Source organism: Cavia porcellus, unplaced genomic scaffold, assembly GCF_034190915.1.
Source record: "Cavia porcellus strain 051 isolate PalLab524CR breed Dunkin Hartley unplaced genomic scaffold, mCavPor4.1 scaffold_24, whole genome shotgun sequence".
NCBI classification, from domain to species: Eukaryota; Metazoa; Chordata; class Mammalia; order Rodentia; family Caviidae; genus Cavia; species Cavia porcellus.
The window spans coordinates 7,550,985-7,568,602 of record NW_026947507.1 but is presented as its reverse complement, the minus strand read 5'-3'; the positions used below and the strand labels follow the sequence as shown (position 1 = coordinate 7,568,602).

The 17,618-nt window shown below is 36.8% G+C and overlaps 1 protein-coding gene across 9 annotated transcripts in view; it reads left to right on the top strand.

Moving 5' to 3' along the window:
* Positions 1-17,618, top strand: part of Mtus1 (microtubule associated scaffold protein 1) — a 148,866-nt gene that overhangs the window by 68,107 nt on the left and 63,141 nt on the right. For 7 of the 9 annotated variants that reach the window (XM_063234613.1, XM_013151632.3, XM_003469154.5 and 4 more), the window contains one exon: positions 9,073-9,234. The exons of 1 other annotated variant lie outside the window; for it this stretch is intronic. In XM_063234613.1, coding sequence (XP_063090683.1) covers positions 9,073-9,234 — 162 coding nt within the window. Of the gene's footprint in view, positions 1-9,072; positions 9,235-11,139; positions 11,345-17,618 lie in introns of those variants that run through there. One more of the 9 variants, XM_023564816.2, reaches the window with a different exon arrangement.

Below are 17,618 nucleotides of genomic sequence, written 5' to 3'. Positions count from 1 at the left end.
ATATATAGAGAGGGAAAAGTAGAAAGTCTAAAGGAAGTGCATAGAAGTTTGGTTTAGGAATATATATAAGTTTGGGATTGAGCAACCCAAAGATGACAAAGCCACCAACTTGGATAAGATTGCCAAGACAGTGAACCTAGAAGGATCAGATCAGGGGAATCTCTGGGATGCTCCTAAGCTTGAGGAGGGGAGATGAGGATATGAAGAGAAATTACAAAGGAGGCCAGGAAGAATGCAGGCAGGGAGTCAGTCCAGAGTACCATCCATGAAGACAAGTAAAGAATGTCTTTTGAGGAGAAAGAAGGAATCAACCGCATCAGATACTTCTGACAAGACTGGGAGGGGAGAGGGGCAGGAGAGGAGGGGGAAATAAAGAATCAAGATGCAATATGTATGTATTAATAACTCACAATGAATATATTCATTATGTTTCACAAATATATATTAAAACAAATTTTTAAAGTTTATAATGGCCACTAGCAAATTAAAAAAAAAAAAATTGCAACAAGTGACAGAAAACCCAACTGGTTAGATTGAACCAGAAGATTGTGTGTCTGTTTACCAGGAAGTCTAGAGCTAGCCAGTGCCAGGTTTGGTGATTGCATAGTGTCATCTTTCTGGTTTCTGTTTTCTACTCCTCCTGCCTCAGCTTTTTTGGTAACTTTTCAGTTCAAATATGACCTCCAAGATTTCTGTATGCCAAAGACTGGTGCTGCTGTATTCAAAGGCTGGGTGTCAGAGACACTGTCCCAGGCAGGGCTTTCTCCTGAGCTGCTTCTGTACGTTCTTCAGGGAGGAAAACTTGTGTGCAGCAGCCCTTAGCAGTCCTGTTCTTATGTCTCATTGGTGCAGACCAGATAATGGTCACCCCAAATGTCAAGGCATGTTGAGAAACAAGCACTTGGAGTTTTAAACCTTCCTGTGGGATGTGAATGCTGGTGATGGGAATTAGAAGGCGGCTGTGTAGCCAGGAATGGTGTCAGTCACAATAAAGTTACATTTTAAAAGTTATGTGACTTATTCTTTTGTTTAGAGCTTTTGCTCACTTTTGTTTCTGGGCACATAATTCTTGTTAATTCAGTCCTGTCACGTGTTCTTTGTTTTATTATATGCCTTTAAATTTTAGTATAGGTGCTGCCGAAGCAAGCACTGTGCCTTTAAATTTTGTATATGGTGATGTTTAAGTTTTTATTTTTATGTTGTCATCTATATTGTTTCCTTTAATTTTTCCATTTTATGCATAAAAAGACCTTCTTCACAAAGAGGACGTTGGCCATCATTAATTTTCAGGATTTCATTTGTTGTTGTGTTTTTTTGGTCTGTTTGAGACAGGGTCTCACTATGCAGATCAGGCTGGCCTTGAGCTCACTTTGTTGCTCAGGCTGGTCTTGAACATGCAACGATCTTTCTGCCTCAGCCTCCTGAGTGCTGGGATTATAGACACGCGACACCATACCTGGCTTTTCATGACTTTTTTTAAAACCTGTGTTATCCAGATTTAATTCTGATGACTGGTAAGTAGTAGCTAATATTTGTATGGTATTTTGTGCCAGGTGCCATTCTAAGCGTTTTAAAATTATGAACTCATTTATCTGTCACAAGGATCTATGAGGCAAGTACCATTACAATCAACTCATTCTTACACAGAGGAAACAGAAGTGCAGAGAGGGTGAGTGACCTACTCGCAGCTGGTGTGTGGGAGAGCTGAGTTTCGACCCAGGCCATCTGGCTTTAGATGGTCCTCTGTTATGTCACTGTGGCACCACACTGCTTATGAAATTTTAGTTTTTAGAACTGAGATGTCTTGCTGGGTATGGTGGTACATACATGTAATCCCAGCTACTGAGGAGATTGAAGCAGAGGATCACAACCTGCCAGCCTGGGCCGCTTAGGAAGACTGTGTTTCAGAATAAAAAGGGGTCGAGCTGTAGGTCAGTGGTACAGCACTTGCCTAGCATGATGAAGCCTGGGGTTCAATCTCTAGCACAGCCAAATAAGCAAACAGATGAACAAATGAAAATAAAATCCAAAACCTTAATACCACAAATGAATACATTTTTGTGATTTAAATTGTTTCCCTGTCTTATCCTAAATTTTCATATTTCTGAGATTAATATACCAGGTAATTAAATTGTCAGTACAGTTGTGTGCCAGTAATAGACCACGGTTCACACACTTAATTTGTTCCATGATTCTGGGGAAGACAGTCATGGTTGTGTTTTGGTATTTGCCACCTGATGCAGAATTCGTGAATGGGAACAAAATTTGGTGAAACACTTTCTGTTCGTGAACTGAAGTATTACTGGTTTTTGTTATTTTAATAATAGGTGAATCAACTAAAGAGTTACATAAATTCTTTTTCATATTTTTTAACTCTTAAACATTATACAACTTTTAAACTCATTTTAACTCCCAAACATTATAACATATATATTATATTGAATTTGCCATTTTAACCATTTTTAAATATAACTTTCTTATGACATTAAGAAGTACATTCACACTGTTGTGCAGCTATCATTGTGACTTTCTCTATAACTTTTTTGTTGTCCTCAACTGAAATGCTTTATCTTTTACATCTTAACCTCAGGTCTCCCTTTCTCTCAGCTCTAGGCAGCTACCCTTCCACTTTCTATCGCTACAAACCTGAATATTCTAGGTATCTCATATGAAAGGAGCCCTGTTGTTATTTTGTGGCTAGCTTATTTAACTTAGAAGTCTCTTCTTGGTTCACCCATGGTGTGCCCCAAGCCACAATTCCCTTTTAAAAGGCTGAAATTCATTCATTTGCCTAAGAACACTTGAGTTACTTCTACTTTTGACTATTATAAATAATACTTCTATGAAGATGGATATACAGATACTGTTTCAAGTCCCTGCGTTTCCTACTCTGAGTGTACATCTGAGTGAGAGACACACAGTTGCTAGACCATCTGGTAAATCTATGTGGCATATTTCAGGAACTGCCATTCCAGTTTCCATAGCAGTGACACCACTTTATATCCTACTAGTAGTGTATAAGACTCCGTATTCTTCACATCCTTGCCAACCCTTACTTATTTTATAATACTCACCCTAATGGCTATGAGGAAGTATCTTAAGTGTGCCTTGGGTTTGCATTTCTCTACTGACTGGTGGTGTTGAGCATCTTTGCATGTCTCTGCTGGCTATTTGTGTAACTCTTTTGGAGAAATACCTGTTTTAAGTATGGAAGACACCCGAGTTCTCCCAGTTCTCCTGAAGCAGAGCAAGAGGTGTCAAATGGAGAAGAATGCAAATACCAGTTAGCTGAACTCTATGAAAAGTTTGTAGAGCGGATTAAGAAAGTAGATGAGTTCAAAGAAGAAATGAACCAGACATTCACAGCATTAGCTCTGATTATACCCAGTGTGAATATGGAAAAAATAAGGAAAAATTTGGATGAGCTGTTAAAAATAGTTTAAAAAATGAATGACAGATTTAACAGATATAGAATGAAAAAATGTCAGAAAATACCTGAAATAACCATATGAAATTCATAAATTGTAGAAGTGACTAGTGTGAAGACAGTGTCTGAAATTGAAGACAAAAATCATAAATTATTTTTTAAAAAGTATTACTCAAGTCACCCCCCACAAAAAAAAGAAAAAAGAACTAGAGAAGTCCATCCAACAAGTACTAAATGACAATAAGACAACCAAGGCTAATGGGAATTAGAGAAAGATAGGCAATAACACAGAACTATTAATATTTTTATAGAAATGCTAGCAGAAAATTTCCCAAATATGAGAAAAATGTGCAACATACAAATAAGACTATTAGAACACCTAAAAACCGTGATTAAGAAGGAAGTTACCAAGGCATCATATCCTTATTAAATTGCTGGATATCAAAAACAAAACAAAAAACCCCTGGACTTTTAAAAACAATCAGAAAAACAAACAATCGCATATAAAGGTAAACCAGTTAGAATTACAGCAGATTTTTCAACACAAACCCTGAAGGCCAGAAGAGCCTGGAGTGAAGTATTTCAAACCCTAACAGGAAACATCTTTTAATCTAGATTAACATATCCAGCAAAACCATCCTTCAAAATAGATGGAGAAATAAGAACATTTCATGAAAAAGACCAGCTCAAATGATATAAATGCTAAATGAGCATTCTAGAAAGTACTCAAGAGTATCCTACACAGAGACAATGACACACAGTTGAAAACTCAGATCAAACAAAAATACAAGCAAAGCCAGTGAATAAATAATGACAAAAAAAAAAAAGACAGGAAAAGAGACAGAATGCAATGATAGCAAGTAATCAACACATCTCAGCACTCTCTCTCAATGTTAAAGATGGCAATCTCCAGTTAAAAGACATAGTTTGGCAGACTGGATCAAAAAACAGAACCCAACAATCTGTTGCATTTAAGAGACTCATCCCAAAAGATATTCATAGACTAAAAATTAAAGGATTAAAAAACAGTATATTATGCACCGGGACCTGAAAACAAACGGGGTTTACAATTTTAATCTCAGACATGGTAATTTCAAGCTAAAATTGATTATAAGAGACAAGGTCACTGCATTCTACTTCAGGGAACAAGTAGAGATAACTCTTACAAATATTTATGCCCTAAACTCTGGAGTGCCTATCTTAATAAAACAAATACTACTAAACATAAAAGATCTAATAAATACTAACAGTCATGTTAGGGGATCTTAACACCCCACTTTCAATAAGAGACAGATCAATGAAACAACCAGTGAAGAAATGTCACAGCTGAACACAGCCTTAAATATAGGGACTTAGGGGCTGGGGATTTAGCTCAGTGACATAAGTGCCTGCTTTGCAAGCAGGCAGTTGTGAGTTCGATCCCTGGTACCGATAAAAAGGAAAAAGACAAAAAAAAAATTATATATATATATATATATATATATATATATATATATATATATATATATGGACTTAATAAGATACCTACAGAAAGTTTCAACCCAGTGCAACAGAGTATACATTCTTTTTAGCAGCAGGTGGTACCTTTTCCAAAACAGAACATTGTAGCCCACAAAGACTGCTTATGTAAATACAGAAGAATCAGAATTTCCCCATGTATACTGTTAGAAAAACAGAAGTTAGACATCAGTTCATTGAAGATAGAAATCAGTGATGGAGGAAATCCATTTTTCAGTTGAGTGGTTTTTCTTTTTGAGGTTGACTTGTGGTTGTCTTGTGATTTTTCTGTTCCAGAGACTTTTGACTCTTTTATCTCAGTCATTGTAGATTAAGGCTTTATTTCCCCCCAGTTCTCTCAATTGTTCTCTTAAAAAACAATCACATGTGGGTTTAGACTGAAACAGCATTCAGTTATAATATTCAGGAAAGAATGTGTACAGTTATGCAAATATTTTGGCTCCATATTTTTGTAATTTTCACTTAGATCCAGAACTTTTTTGATAAACTTACTCGTAGGAGAAGAACATAGGAGCACATGTCTTGTTTAATTGATCCGTCTTTTATTGAAAGTGGGGTGTTAAGATCCCCTAACATGACTGTTAATATTTATTTGATCTTTTATGTTTAGTAGTATTTGTTTTATTAAGATAGGCACTCCAGAATGTAGTGCATAAATATTTGTGTTATCTCTTCTTTTGTTGCTAAAGGACCTATTTTCTATTTTTTTTCTAGTGTGCAAATAAGCTGTTAATGTTGTGAGGTACATATTTTTGTTAGCACTCTATCAGGTGTATTTAAATAGCATTATACAATAAAACTCTTCTATTAGATGTTAGTGAAAGCGTGTAGCACTTCAGAGTTAACTGAGAGCAAACTTGCAGTTCCATTTGAAGAACCCAAACTATAGTCATTACTGTAAACATATTTTTTCTTTTGTATCTTAACTCTGCTTAACATTTTCTCTTCCTGACTGTACTAGTGAGTGGCTTTGTCACATGCAAGCCTTATCATGCTTTTACTTACAAACCGACCTCAGTTACCTCACTTTCTCTGATTTAGATTCCTGGTTCCCTAATCTTGGCAGGTGCACTGCCTCCTAACTTGTCACCTCAATTTCAAACTTTTCAGGCAGTTCTGTACAGCCCTGCCACATGATCAGGTTCTAGTAAAATGCTAGGAAAGCTGCAGTGTTTTTCTTCCTCATCTTTCCCCATACCCTTCCCTTAAAATTAAGGTCTAAATTTTCTAACCTGGCATTTAATGCCATCTGCCTCCCAGCCATAAACTGTCTACCTAAGCTACCTCTCATCCCTGTTTTATTTTTACTTCTCCTGGATACCTGAGTTTGCACTAAGCAATGCAAACTGTAGAACAGTATATCTTCTTATAATTAGATAGTGTCTTCTCTAGTAGAAGACAATTTTTCATGCAAATATTTGGCAGATTTTTTTCCAGTCGGATTTTATTGGTACTTGGTAGTGAGTAAGATGTCTACTCTTAAGATGTCAGGTGTTTTGCACACCAGCTACCTTGGACCTTTGTTATTACTTGCAGTTACCTTACTGGGTAAGCAAGTATTTACTTGTGGAACACACACTCTTGTGTGAATCCACTGTCTAGATAGCTTATTAAGATGAACTAAGCTTTCCTAGCATAGTTAATGTAGTCAACTGTGTATGTGTTTAACTAATTGAATCTCATCTTCAGACATCATACGTTTTATCAAATGTTAAGAGTGGCAAGTCATGTTTTCAATGGGGAGTAGTCCTTGACAACAGTTAAAAGTTTAGTTCATGCATATCTATTTGATAGTTTAGAGATGAGTATTTGCTTTGACTGATAGACTGCTCTGGAAAAGAGGCCAAATTGGAGCCATGAGATTACACCACATACCTGAAAAATCCCGAGAGCTTTCTTGTGGAGAATGAATCGTTTAATACAAGTGTCAGGACAAAGAAGTACCATTCAAGAGTTCACTCTTTGGCTTTCATTTGCAGCCTCAGGGAAAACTCCCATTATAGTATGAAAAATTTTCCAGTAGTAAAGTCACTGTCTTTGTTAGTAGCCACATAATGCATTAATTAAAGCACTATTTTATTTTTTCTTAGTAAAATAAAACAGATTGAACAGTAGCTATTCCATAGGTGCATAAAAGTGAGTATTAGAATATATTTAAATATTGATCTCATTTATCCTTTTTTGGTTCCTTTATCTGTTTCATCTTTTGGGGCGGCTTGGTTTTTTTTTATTGATTAGGTTTATTGGTATATTTTAGATACACATGCTCATCATTCATTATTGTGAATTTGAATCTACACATGATACATCCTGATTCTTTTGTTCCTGTTCCTCTCCTCCCCTTTAATCCTTCTTCTCTTCTTTATTTATAAAAGGTTTGTTTCCATTTTTTTCTTTTCTCATTTTCTTTCCTTTCCTTTCCTTTCCTCTCCCCTCTTTCTAGTTCCGCTTCCCATTTGAACATGTTCTTCCCATTTCCCAGTATCTTAATTATACATTTTGGTCTTCATTTACACTTTTGGTTTCTTTTTAATTTTTTTTTAATTGGTACTGGGGATCGAACGCACGACCACCTGCTTACAAGGCTGGCACTTATGCTGCTGAACCCCAGACCCAATTTTGGTTTCTTATACCAGAGAAACCATGTGATATTTGAACATGTATGTTTGATTTATTTCACTTAAGAGTATGGTTTCAAGGTATATCCATTTAAGTAGAAATGTCTTAAACTTATCCTTCTTTATGGCAGGGTTGTATGGTTCATTGTGCACAAAGGAGCGTGTCCTGCCAGGGGAGGCTGGCAAAAAGCTTTGTGATTCTCAATAGCACTTCAGAAATTAAATGTATATTTTAACCTGGAGGCTCTTGATAAAATGCAGACTATGAATCTGTAGCTCTAGGGTGGAGTCACAATGATTTTGTATTCAGGGTGTGGAATGGAAAAAGGCCCATTTCAGTCACAAGGAAGGCAGAAGCAGAGTAGAGTAGGTCAGTGATGGTGACCTTTCGATAGCAGATAGCTTTCAGTGATAATCAGTAGCCCTCTGTGGCACCTGTACCGTAGGTTTGCCCCTGCTAGAGTAGCCCAAACTGTGGAGAAGGGTGGGGCATACATAAGAAGGTAGAAATTGGTAGGAACCAACTTTAGGACTACTGTCATAACAAGGAAGAAAGTGTGATTCCAGTGTCTTGAGACTTCTTTTTTTTAAGGGGAGAATTAGACCTATAACTACCATAAATAAACGAGGGTGTCTGTCCAAGTTGGAACATGCAACAAGGGGTTAAAGGAATGAGAGGCACCAGGATTCAGGCAGTCAGGGTTGCAGATGATAACTTGGGACTCGTCTGTAGAGAGATTGAGTAAAGCATAAAATAAATAAAAGAATCTTTCCAAGAAAGTGAGTTTGAAGAGAATTGCGAACAAAGAATTGACCATGGGAGGTGCTGATCTTTAGGTAGTTAGTGCGAGCATCAAGATAGTGTGTTTTCAGAGATGCCAGTGGATCAGAAACATGCAGATTTCACAGGTAAGTGGAAACCCTTGTTACAGGAAGAGCTAGGATTTGAGCTGAGACCATTTAAATTTCTCAATCTATGGGGATTGGAAAAATGAAGACTAATAATATAGCACCACCTGGTGTTAGGTGTTAGATCTTCTTCAAATGATATTTTTCTCATTCAGTTGAATTTTTGTTTTGGTTGCCTTAAAATATTTTCACTGATTTTTGTTTTTGTATGATAGCCTACTGTATGCATGGAGTGATTTGCCTATTTTTGTAAATTTATTTTCATAACACTACGAGAGGGCCACTATCAATTTGTTTCTACTTTGCTTTAAGCTTAGCCAAAAGCTTTTCTCTCATGTAGTTCTTCAGATCCATATTCCATTTCAGAGATGTGTAAGTTAATTATTTCAGGTTGTAGGGTGACAGTTACACTTCTCAGAGCCAAGTTGTCTCATTGTTTCTGCTCTTCTGCCTCCAAATGGTTGGACATAAATATGTATGATCCTGAATATTCATTCTGTGTTAATAGTTTGAGTTTACAGGACTAATGCGCCAGCTTTCAAAATGAATAACAGTAAACCTTTTTTTTTTTTTTTTTTTTTTTTTTTTTTAAATCTCAAGGAAAAGCTACATCCTTGAAAAGTGTGCAACCGTCTTGGGTGAATTTGGCTAGGCCACTTCCTAAATCCAAAGCTTCTTTGAAAAGCCCTGCATTACCGAGAACAGGAAGCACCCCGTCAATCAGCAGCACCCACAGTGACCCACGCACCTACAGCAATCACTGTAAGTTGGTCCTGTCACACTGTCAGGATTTTAAAACAATAGTTATCAGAAAAAACCCAGGTTTTCTAAATAACTAGTAGAATTTCTTTTCTTTTTGCTTTTTTCTTTCTGTACAGGGAATCGAATTCAGGACCTTGTGCTTGCCAGGCAAAGACTTATGCTGCTGAGCTATATCCCCAGCAACTAGTAAAATTCAGTATTTAGGGGAAATTTTACACACTGCTTGTTTGGAAATACTTAGAAAGTTTGGAAGGATAAACAGATTTTGTAAAACAATGTTCTCTTTTGATAAACATACTATGAAATGCTGGATCAATTAATTATGCATTGAAGGCATCTGTTAAGTTTTTGCATGAAGGGCCTAATGGGCATCATTTGAACTGAAGGTATTTGGGAGTTTGTTTAACAAAAGAATAGTAACCTCAGAGCTCTTGGAGCCCAACTGGAAATCAGACTGAGAGATCACTGCAGTTCTGTGTCCTTTGTAAAACACTGAATCTTGCAAATACATGTTTTGTAACTTTTGCTTTGAATGCAAGATTCAGTGCAATATGACCAACATAACTTCACACCAAATAATTTAAAAGAATTTTTTAAAGTTTTAAATTAATGTGAACTCATCTCTTGCAATAAAGCAGGTGAATTAATTCGGCTATTCTTTTTTTTCAAAAGATGTATTTGGGTTTAGTACTTATTTTTTCACTCCCTTTGTAAATAAACTCTGAATAATTCATGACTTAAGCGGTTGTGACAGGTTCTGTGCCCCTGCCTTGCCCAGGTGCTGGGAGCAGTATACTGGGCTGTACAGGGTATAAACAAAATGGCCCTTTCTCTAAAAAGTAGGTGAAGAGAAAGATGTTAAATACATGGATGATGAAAATATCAAATGAAATAGGATGCAAGTATAGGAGGAAAGTACAGAATTGTTCTCTGCTTTATGCACAGATCAGTTTCTGCTTTCTGGCCAGACAATAGGAACAAAGCAAAATAATGGTTATTGAACATATCTGAGTGTGGAGAAGTATTATAGGGCATTATAGTATATTGTTTTTCTCTTTTGTTTTCTTTGAGTAACTTGGGATGTTACTTTGACTTGCTGTATAGGCTCAGAGACATTGCTACTAGACCAAAGTCACACAGCAAGTATGTGACAAAATAGTTTTTAGAGAATCAGGCACTGAGTTAATGACAGTTAACGAACACAAACGTGTTCTAACAGGTCACTTAGCAGTAGCTGGTTTCATATGCAGGTAAGCATCTGCATACTGACACTTTAGGAATCCTGAAATATGTTGCTTAGAACTAAATAAGACCATTATCTGCTTATTGTTTAAATTTTGAAGTTGCAGCAAAACCCAGAAGGGTTTGCATGTGACAGCTAATTCTCTGTGAATTTGAAAAGGTTCTTCACACATGTATTATTTTAAGATCATTTCCCTCCTAGCTTTCTCTGTTCTAGTATCAATTTTAAAAACAAACTCAGAAAACAGAACCACCAATGTGCTCTCAAAGCCTCAGCGATGGGCTGATAGCACCTAAGTATACACACTGTGCTGAGCCCTAACCCAGCCTTTCCATGGCCAGCCATGTTGGTCTGGCCACTGTTTCAAGCCGTGCCTGACACTCCTACGGAGGCTGTAAAATCCTTTTGTCCATTCCTTTTTGTCTGTTAACAAAGGGCTTTGCCATACACCCACAGAGCCTGTTTAGTAGCGATGTGTCCCTGTTGCAGATTAAGCATTCAAAGCAGTAAGTCTCTTTCTTAGTTTGATTTGCTAGCTGGTTTAATCTGTTTCGTGTAGTGCCGTGGAGCTTACAGATTTCCCCCCTCTATTCTAATGCACTGAGAGCAAGCATGAGGGATATGAGACTGAACATGGCTGCAGTTTCCCCTGCTTGAGCTTGCCTTGATCCTTTTAAATGACTATACCAGGAGGATTTCGCAGTTGTACAGAAACTGATATTGCTTCAAAAATCTTTATCAATTCTACACTCACCCCACCGGCTGGTTCAGAGAAGCACTATGATGCTACTTTATTGACACTGCTGGTCGTGGGATCCTACAGCCTTTGTATAATTCCTTTGTTAGCCACGTTTACTGGGAAAAGAAGTAGGTCAACGATTTCTGGTTTGATTCTTTTCTTTGTAAGCATGCTTAAATTTTAATATCAATAAATTGATGTTAGAACCTCTTGATTTTTATTTTTGCAATTTATGTTAACTATTGTATTTCTTGGACATGTTTATATTTAAGATGTGAATCTTATAGAAGATTCTTATAGAACCAGTTTTATTGTATATTTTGTGTGTTTTGGAACTCTTACTAAATATAATTTAGCATTTTCAATGTTCTTGGCACCTGAAATTGTTCTATTATCAAAGACTTTCTGAGTTTAATTTCTGATTAAATAGGAGCTTTTGTCTATGTAGCTTACATGTATAAATGCAGAATAATGCTTTCTTAGAATTAAATTGGAACATTTTACATCTTTGAGTATTTTCTGCAATTATACTGTACTTAATATACAATTCATTTATAAGTGTTGAACATGTATACATTTTTAATAACTACTTCAAAATATGAAAAATTTTGAGCTCAAATTATCCTGCTTCTAATAATGAAGGATCATGTTAGGAAATAACTTCTTTGATCTACATTACAAGATCTACATTACAAGAGTTTTGATTTTTTCCTGCTTTAAACATTTGAACAATTCTAGAGAATGTTCTCTTGCTTTGATCATTTCTTTGTGATGTGATATTGTCAGTAGCATCTTTTAAGAACTTCTGCGCTAGCATGGTGCTATTGTAATATGAGAATCTGTTCTGGTACTTCGGGATCCTATATAAATAATGTCACAAGTCGTAAAATGACCAAATGAAAGCAGTAGTATTTCTTTATTTGGGAGTTTTAACAGATTATTTGTGTGTGTTCTTTTAAGCATAGAAAATTTTGCAGGTAGAATAATGATTTCCTTTGGATATTAATGTAAAACATTGCACAGTAGTTTCTGTAGCAGGTGTGTTCATTTATAGTGGTTAAATATAAATGCTTTTGGACTCAGGTACCTAATGCTCAGTGTTTCAGGTTATTAAAATAATTGGAGAAAGAAAAATGATACATAGTAAGGTGACTAGAATGATTTATGAATCATTATACAACTTAGAAGGAAATCTTGGGAAAGTACATCATTTTGCAACATTAGCGGGATTATGAAGTCCGTCCGGAGGCTTCTTTATCCGTCCTCTTTGCCCATAAAAGCATAATTATTTTTGAGAGGCAGATGGTGTGAGGCAGTGTAAGAGATGCAAGCCAAAACTGTTTGCACTCCTTTGGAAACAGGAGATGAGAAGGCGACTGAATAAACAAGCACACCATTCTTTTCCTCCTCTTCTGTGGGTAGCCCTGCTGAGATGGGGTGACACAGAAAAGGGTGCCGGCTCATCTCAGACTTACCTTAGCTTTCCTGCTGACTCAGGGGAAGGCAGACAATCATTTCCTTCTTTTAGCCTCAGTCTTCTCATCTGGTGAATGAAAGGGGAAGACCAAACTGTCCTCAGAATCCTTGCAGCACTAAATGTTTCTGACTTGTAAATTTTCTTTATTGTAATAAGATGATGCTTAATAGCTATAAAGAAGAATGTTTTGGATTGTTCAGGTGATTAAGTGGGTGGAAGAAGGATGAGTGTCTTTTACCTTTAATTTTGTCTTTGTTTTTCTCATGGCAGGAATGGCTAGTGAGTATGGTCATTTGATAAGAAGCACCTGGAGTGTTAGTGCTTCCAGGTTCAGAGAGAGTTTGTGTTTGACTAGTGATGTCTGCTGTAGGTGAGATGATGTAAGGGACGGGCATACAGGCTGGGGGCTCTACATTACAAGATATGTTGGCACTTACGCACTTCTAAGTAGACTCTTTGATAAGGGAATATTCAGATCACTATTTGTTCCCATTCATTCATTTTTGATGTTTTTCTAGAGTGTCATGAGACAGTTTTGTTGTTACAGAGTTGAGTGAGTTTGCTTTGAAAAGTGAAAATTTATTCAGTAGTCATTTGATTTTAAGCCAGGTGGGCAAATGAGCTGGCACAGCAGGGAGTGTTAAACTGATTCATATGACATACAAGAAATGAACAGAATGTTGGCTCTGTGTGTATGCGCATAATTTCATAAACAAAACAAAAATGAATTTCAGCTGATGGCGGAATGCAGTATGAAATACTAGTTTGTAAATAGAAGTCTAGGGCTGCAAGAAGCCCTTTTTTATGCTTAGAGTTTTCTGAGAATATCACTTTCTTTTTATATTCCTTCATCTCTCTTTTTCTTCACCTGAAACACATTTTAGACTGGAGAAATACAGGAAAATAAAGATTTCAGAGAATGTGTTACGCTAGTGTAGTTGAGATAGCAAGGACTAAACATTACAAGGGGCATTTTTAATATATGTTATAACTGAGACCTAAGTAACTACAGGTGAAATTTCATCTACTGACTCCATAGATCTAACTGTCCTTAAGTGGTTGTGGTCCCTGGTGCATGGTGTCAGGATGATTCTGAGGATGCATCTGGCCTCGGGGCTGAGTACCATAGTCAGTGGTAGAGCCCGTGTGTCAACGTATGTATCATGTTTCTGTAACATCCCCCTGTTCTACAGGGAAAGGTGAAGCAATTCAGACCATTACACGTGATCACTAAGGACCAGGACTTGTGGAACCTAGATCCCATTCCATTACTTGAAACTGTTACACTTTGCTTAGTTTATTGGAATTAACTAAGGAGTTTATCATCCAAGTATAGTAACACTGGGGAAGAAAACACTTAAATATCAGGATACCAGACCCACTGCCATGTTAGGATGCATCATTCATGCCTCATAGTAATATTATGTCCTTCAAGTTGGGATTTACAAAAAAGCAATGAGAGTGTTTTGAGAATAGAGAGAAAGATTTTTGATCATGAAAAGTATGGTCAGCTTAAGGACTATTTATGCCCACCATTATTAGTAAGGTGGAACAGATGTACAATGGATAACCAGTGAATTTTGTTATGGGTCAGTGTATTTTCATATAAATGTGTATACAATATAAGTATGTATGGGTTTGTATCTGAGCCAAGTATAGGCATTTTATCTTTTCACTACAGATTTTGACTTTTGTATGTTCCCAAGTTGTTGGATCTGGTGCTAGATCTTTGCTCTGTTGAACCTGTACAGGGCCGGGAGGTAGTTTATTTCTAGGACAACATCTGTTCTGTGTATGACAGAGAGCCAGCAGGCAGAGCATGTCTCCTCATGAGAAAATGCTTTAGTCATTCATTATAAACTGCAAGGCTTTCTATCTAAAACTTAGAAAACAAAGCATGCATTTAGAATCATTCAGTTATATTTAGTTTAAAAGTTGAACTGAATTTCATTTTTCAAAATCTTAATAAGCGACTTGACCTATTTGCTACTGAATATCACAGAAATTTTCTTGAAAAGTGCAAGACTAAAATCCCTATTGTTATAAAACATAGTTAATATTATAATAACATCCATGACTTCCTTTATTGGATTTGATTTTGTAAAAACTGAAATGCTTACTGAGACCTGGTATGCATTTTATGGGAAAATCTAAAAAATATGCTGTATGAAATTTTGGTTTCGTCATTTTAAGACTGTAGTCATTCCACGTCCATCCTGTGGGAAGTTATGAAGAGCCAGCATGCTGGCACCTGCCTGTAATCCCATCACAGCAGGGAGGCAGAGGCAGGATAGTCACAGGTTCAAGCCCATCCCAGACCACTTAGTGAGACTTTGTCTCAAAATAAAAAATAAATAAGGATGGGGACACAGCTTAGTGGGAAGGTCCTGGGTTAAATCCCTGGTATCCTTTCCCTGCAAAAAAGTTATAATGAAGGGCTAAGGATATAAGGATGTGAGGCTCTCAGTTCAATTCCCTGTACTGCAAAAACAAAAAAGGGAAAGGAATAGAAGTTACATTGAATTTTGTGTTACTCGTGTCTTCAATACCATCATTTCCACTAGCTTTCTTCCAACGTTGGAAAAAACAAGTTTCTAGATTCTGGAAAAGGTTAGAATTGAAATGGACAGGAAATTGGTAGAAGTTAGTCAGCAGGAGGGAAGGTTTTGTGTTGATTTGACCTAATATAGAAATGTTCTGTGGATAGAAAAAGAATTAACAGATGGCTCATTGTTCAGGACCTGGATAAGGACCAGGAGAGAATAATACCAGGTGTGTACAGTACTCAGATGTAGTATCTGTGAGCACTATTATAGGGAAGGGGATTATTTAACCTAGTGAAAATTAGCTGTCTGCACATTTATAGTGTATTGTAAGCAAGGTAGATTTCTTGTTGTTTGCTTAGAAGTGTAAGGAAATGATTTAAAGTTGGTAAGAAATTTATGACTGTGAGTATAGAACAACCTTGGGCACTTAAGATTAAGTGTTAAAGATTATTGAGAAACAGTCTTAAAAATCCATTTGGCAGAGGGGAAATTTTTACATGGTGGTATAAAAGATTATTTTCTTGATTTAGTCAAGTTCCTCTATGCTTTTCTTTGGGGATGGGCAGCTTAGTGTTAGCACTCTAGCTTCCTTTTTAAAAACTTTGTTAGTACGTGTTTACAATTCAACAGTTTTCAGTCATCTTGGGGGAGCATTTATATGTACATACTATAGCTTGTTTCTTTTTAAAAGCCCCTTTCCCTTCCACTTACCTCACCCCTGGCCCCTGGTTCCCCAATCCTCTTGTTCATACTCGTTAATATTATTTGTCTTAGCTCATGTTATGATTATAGTGTTTAATTGGGGATATTGGGTTCCTATACATGGCACATCTTTATTCTTTATTTTCCCTTTCCCTCCTCCTCACGCCTCACCCCTCACCCTTGTTCCCTTAGACCACTTGCCTACTACACGAGCTCTGCCCCTTTGTCCCTTTCTTTCCATCCTTTAATATCACTTAATGCTGTATTTTCCAGGTGAATCTATTTTCCTACAAATGTCTCAAATGTGTCATTCTTTATAGCTGAGTAGTATTCCATTATATTCAGATACCACATCTTGTTTATGCAGTCATCCGTTGATGGGTATCCCAGCTGCTTCCAGGATTTAACTATTACAAATTAGGCTGCTATAAACATTGATCTGCATGTATCCCTGTAGTATGATATCTTAAGCTCTTTGGTGAAGATACTGAGCAGAGAGTTAGCTGGGTAGTATGGAATTTCTAATTTCAGTTCTTTGAGAAATCTTTATCTGATTTCCATAATGGCTGTATGTTTACATTCCCATCAGCAGTGCAGGAATTCTGTCCTTTTTGAGCCTAGCCACACCAGCATTCTGTATTGTTGATTTCTTAATGATAGCCATTCTTTCTGGAGTAAAGTGGAATCTTAGCATTTTTGTTAACTTGCACTTCTCTAACAGCTACATATGTGGAACATTTTTCATGTTTGTTGACCATTTGTGTTTCGCCTTCTGTAAAGCATCTGTTCATTTTTCTTGCCTGTTTCTTAACTGGGTCTTTAATTTTAGGTGGTTTTAATTTTTTAAGCCCTTTCTGTACTCTAGATATTAGTCCTCTGTCTGAGGAGTAGCTGGCAAATTTTTTTCCCATTCTGAGATTGTTTCTTCACTCCACTGATTGATTCCTTTGCTGTACAGATGCTTTTTAGTCTGATACAATCCCGTTTATTGATTCTTTCTGCTATTTCTTGTGCGACTGAAGGTCTATTTAGGAAATCCTTTCCTACACATCTGTGTCTTCAAGTGTTTTACCTTCCAGAATGTTTAATGTTTTTGTTTTATTGTTTAAATCTTTGACTCATTTTGATTTTAATTAATATATGGTGAGAGGTAAGGGTCCAGTTTCATTCTTTTTGCAAACAGATAATCAGTTCCCTAGTATCACATGTTCAATGGGCTGCCTTTTTTCCAACATATGCTTTCGGATCTTTTGTCAGAGATCCAATACTTGAGTATGTCTGGGGAGTTTCTGTGTGCTCAGTCTGTCCCAGGATCTACAAGTCTGCACTTCTGTCAGTACCATGCTGTTGTGTAGAGTAGCTGCAAGTCTGTGCCACAAGCTTTGCTTTTACTCCTCAAGAAGACTTTTGATTTGTTAGGTCTTTTCTGTCTCCATATAAATTTTAGGATTGTTTTCTCTGGATCTGTAATGCATTCCAGCTTCTTGCTTCAGCCAAGAACCAGGTCTACATTGCATTCTTGTAGCTAGTCTGGAGTTCGTCCATTATTTGCTCTTGTATCGTTAGCAATGTTGGCTGCCTGTTCTCCTCCTCATCCTCATGGACATGGATAATCCTTCTATACCTCCTTCCTGTACCTTGGACATGCTTGGACATAGGATAGGTGGTCATGTAGTT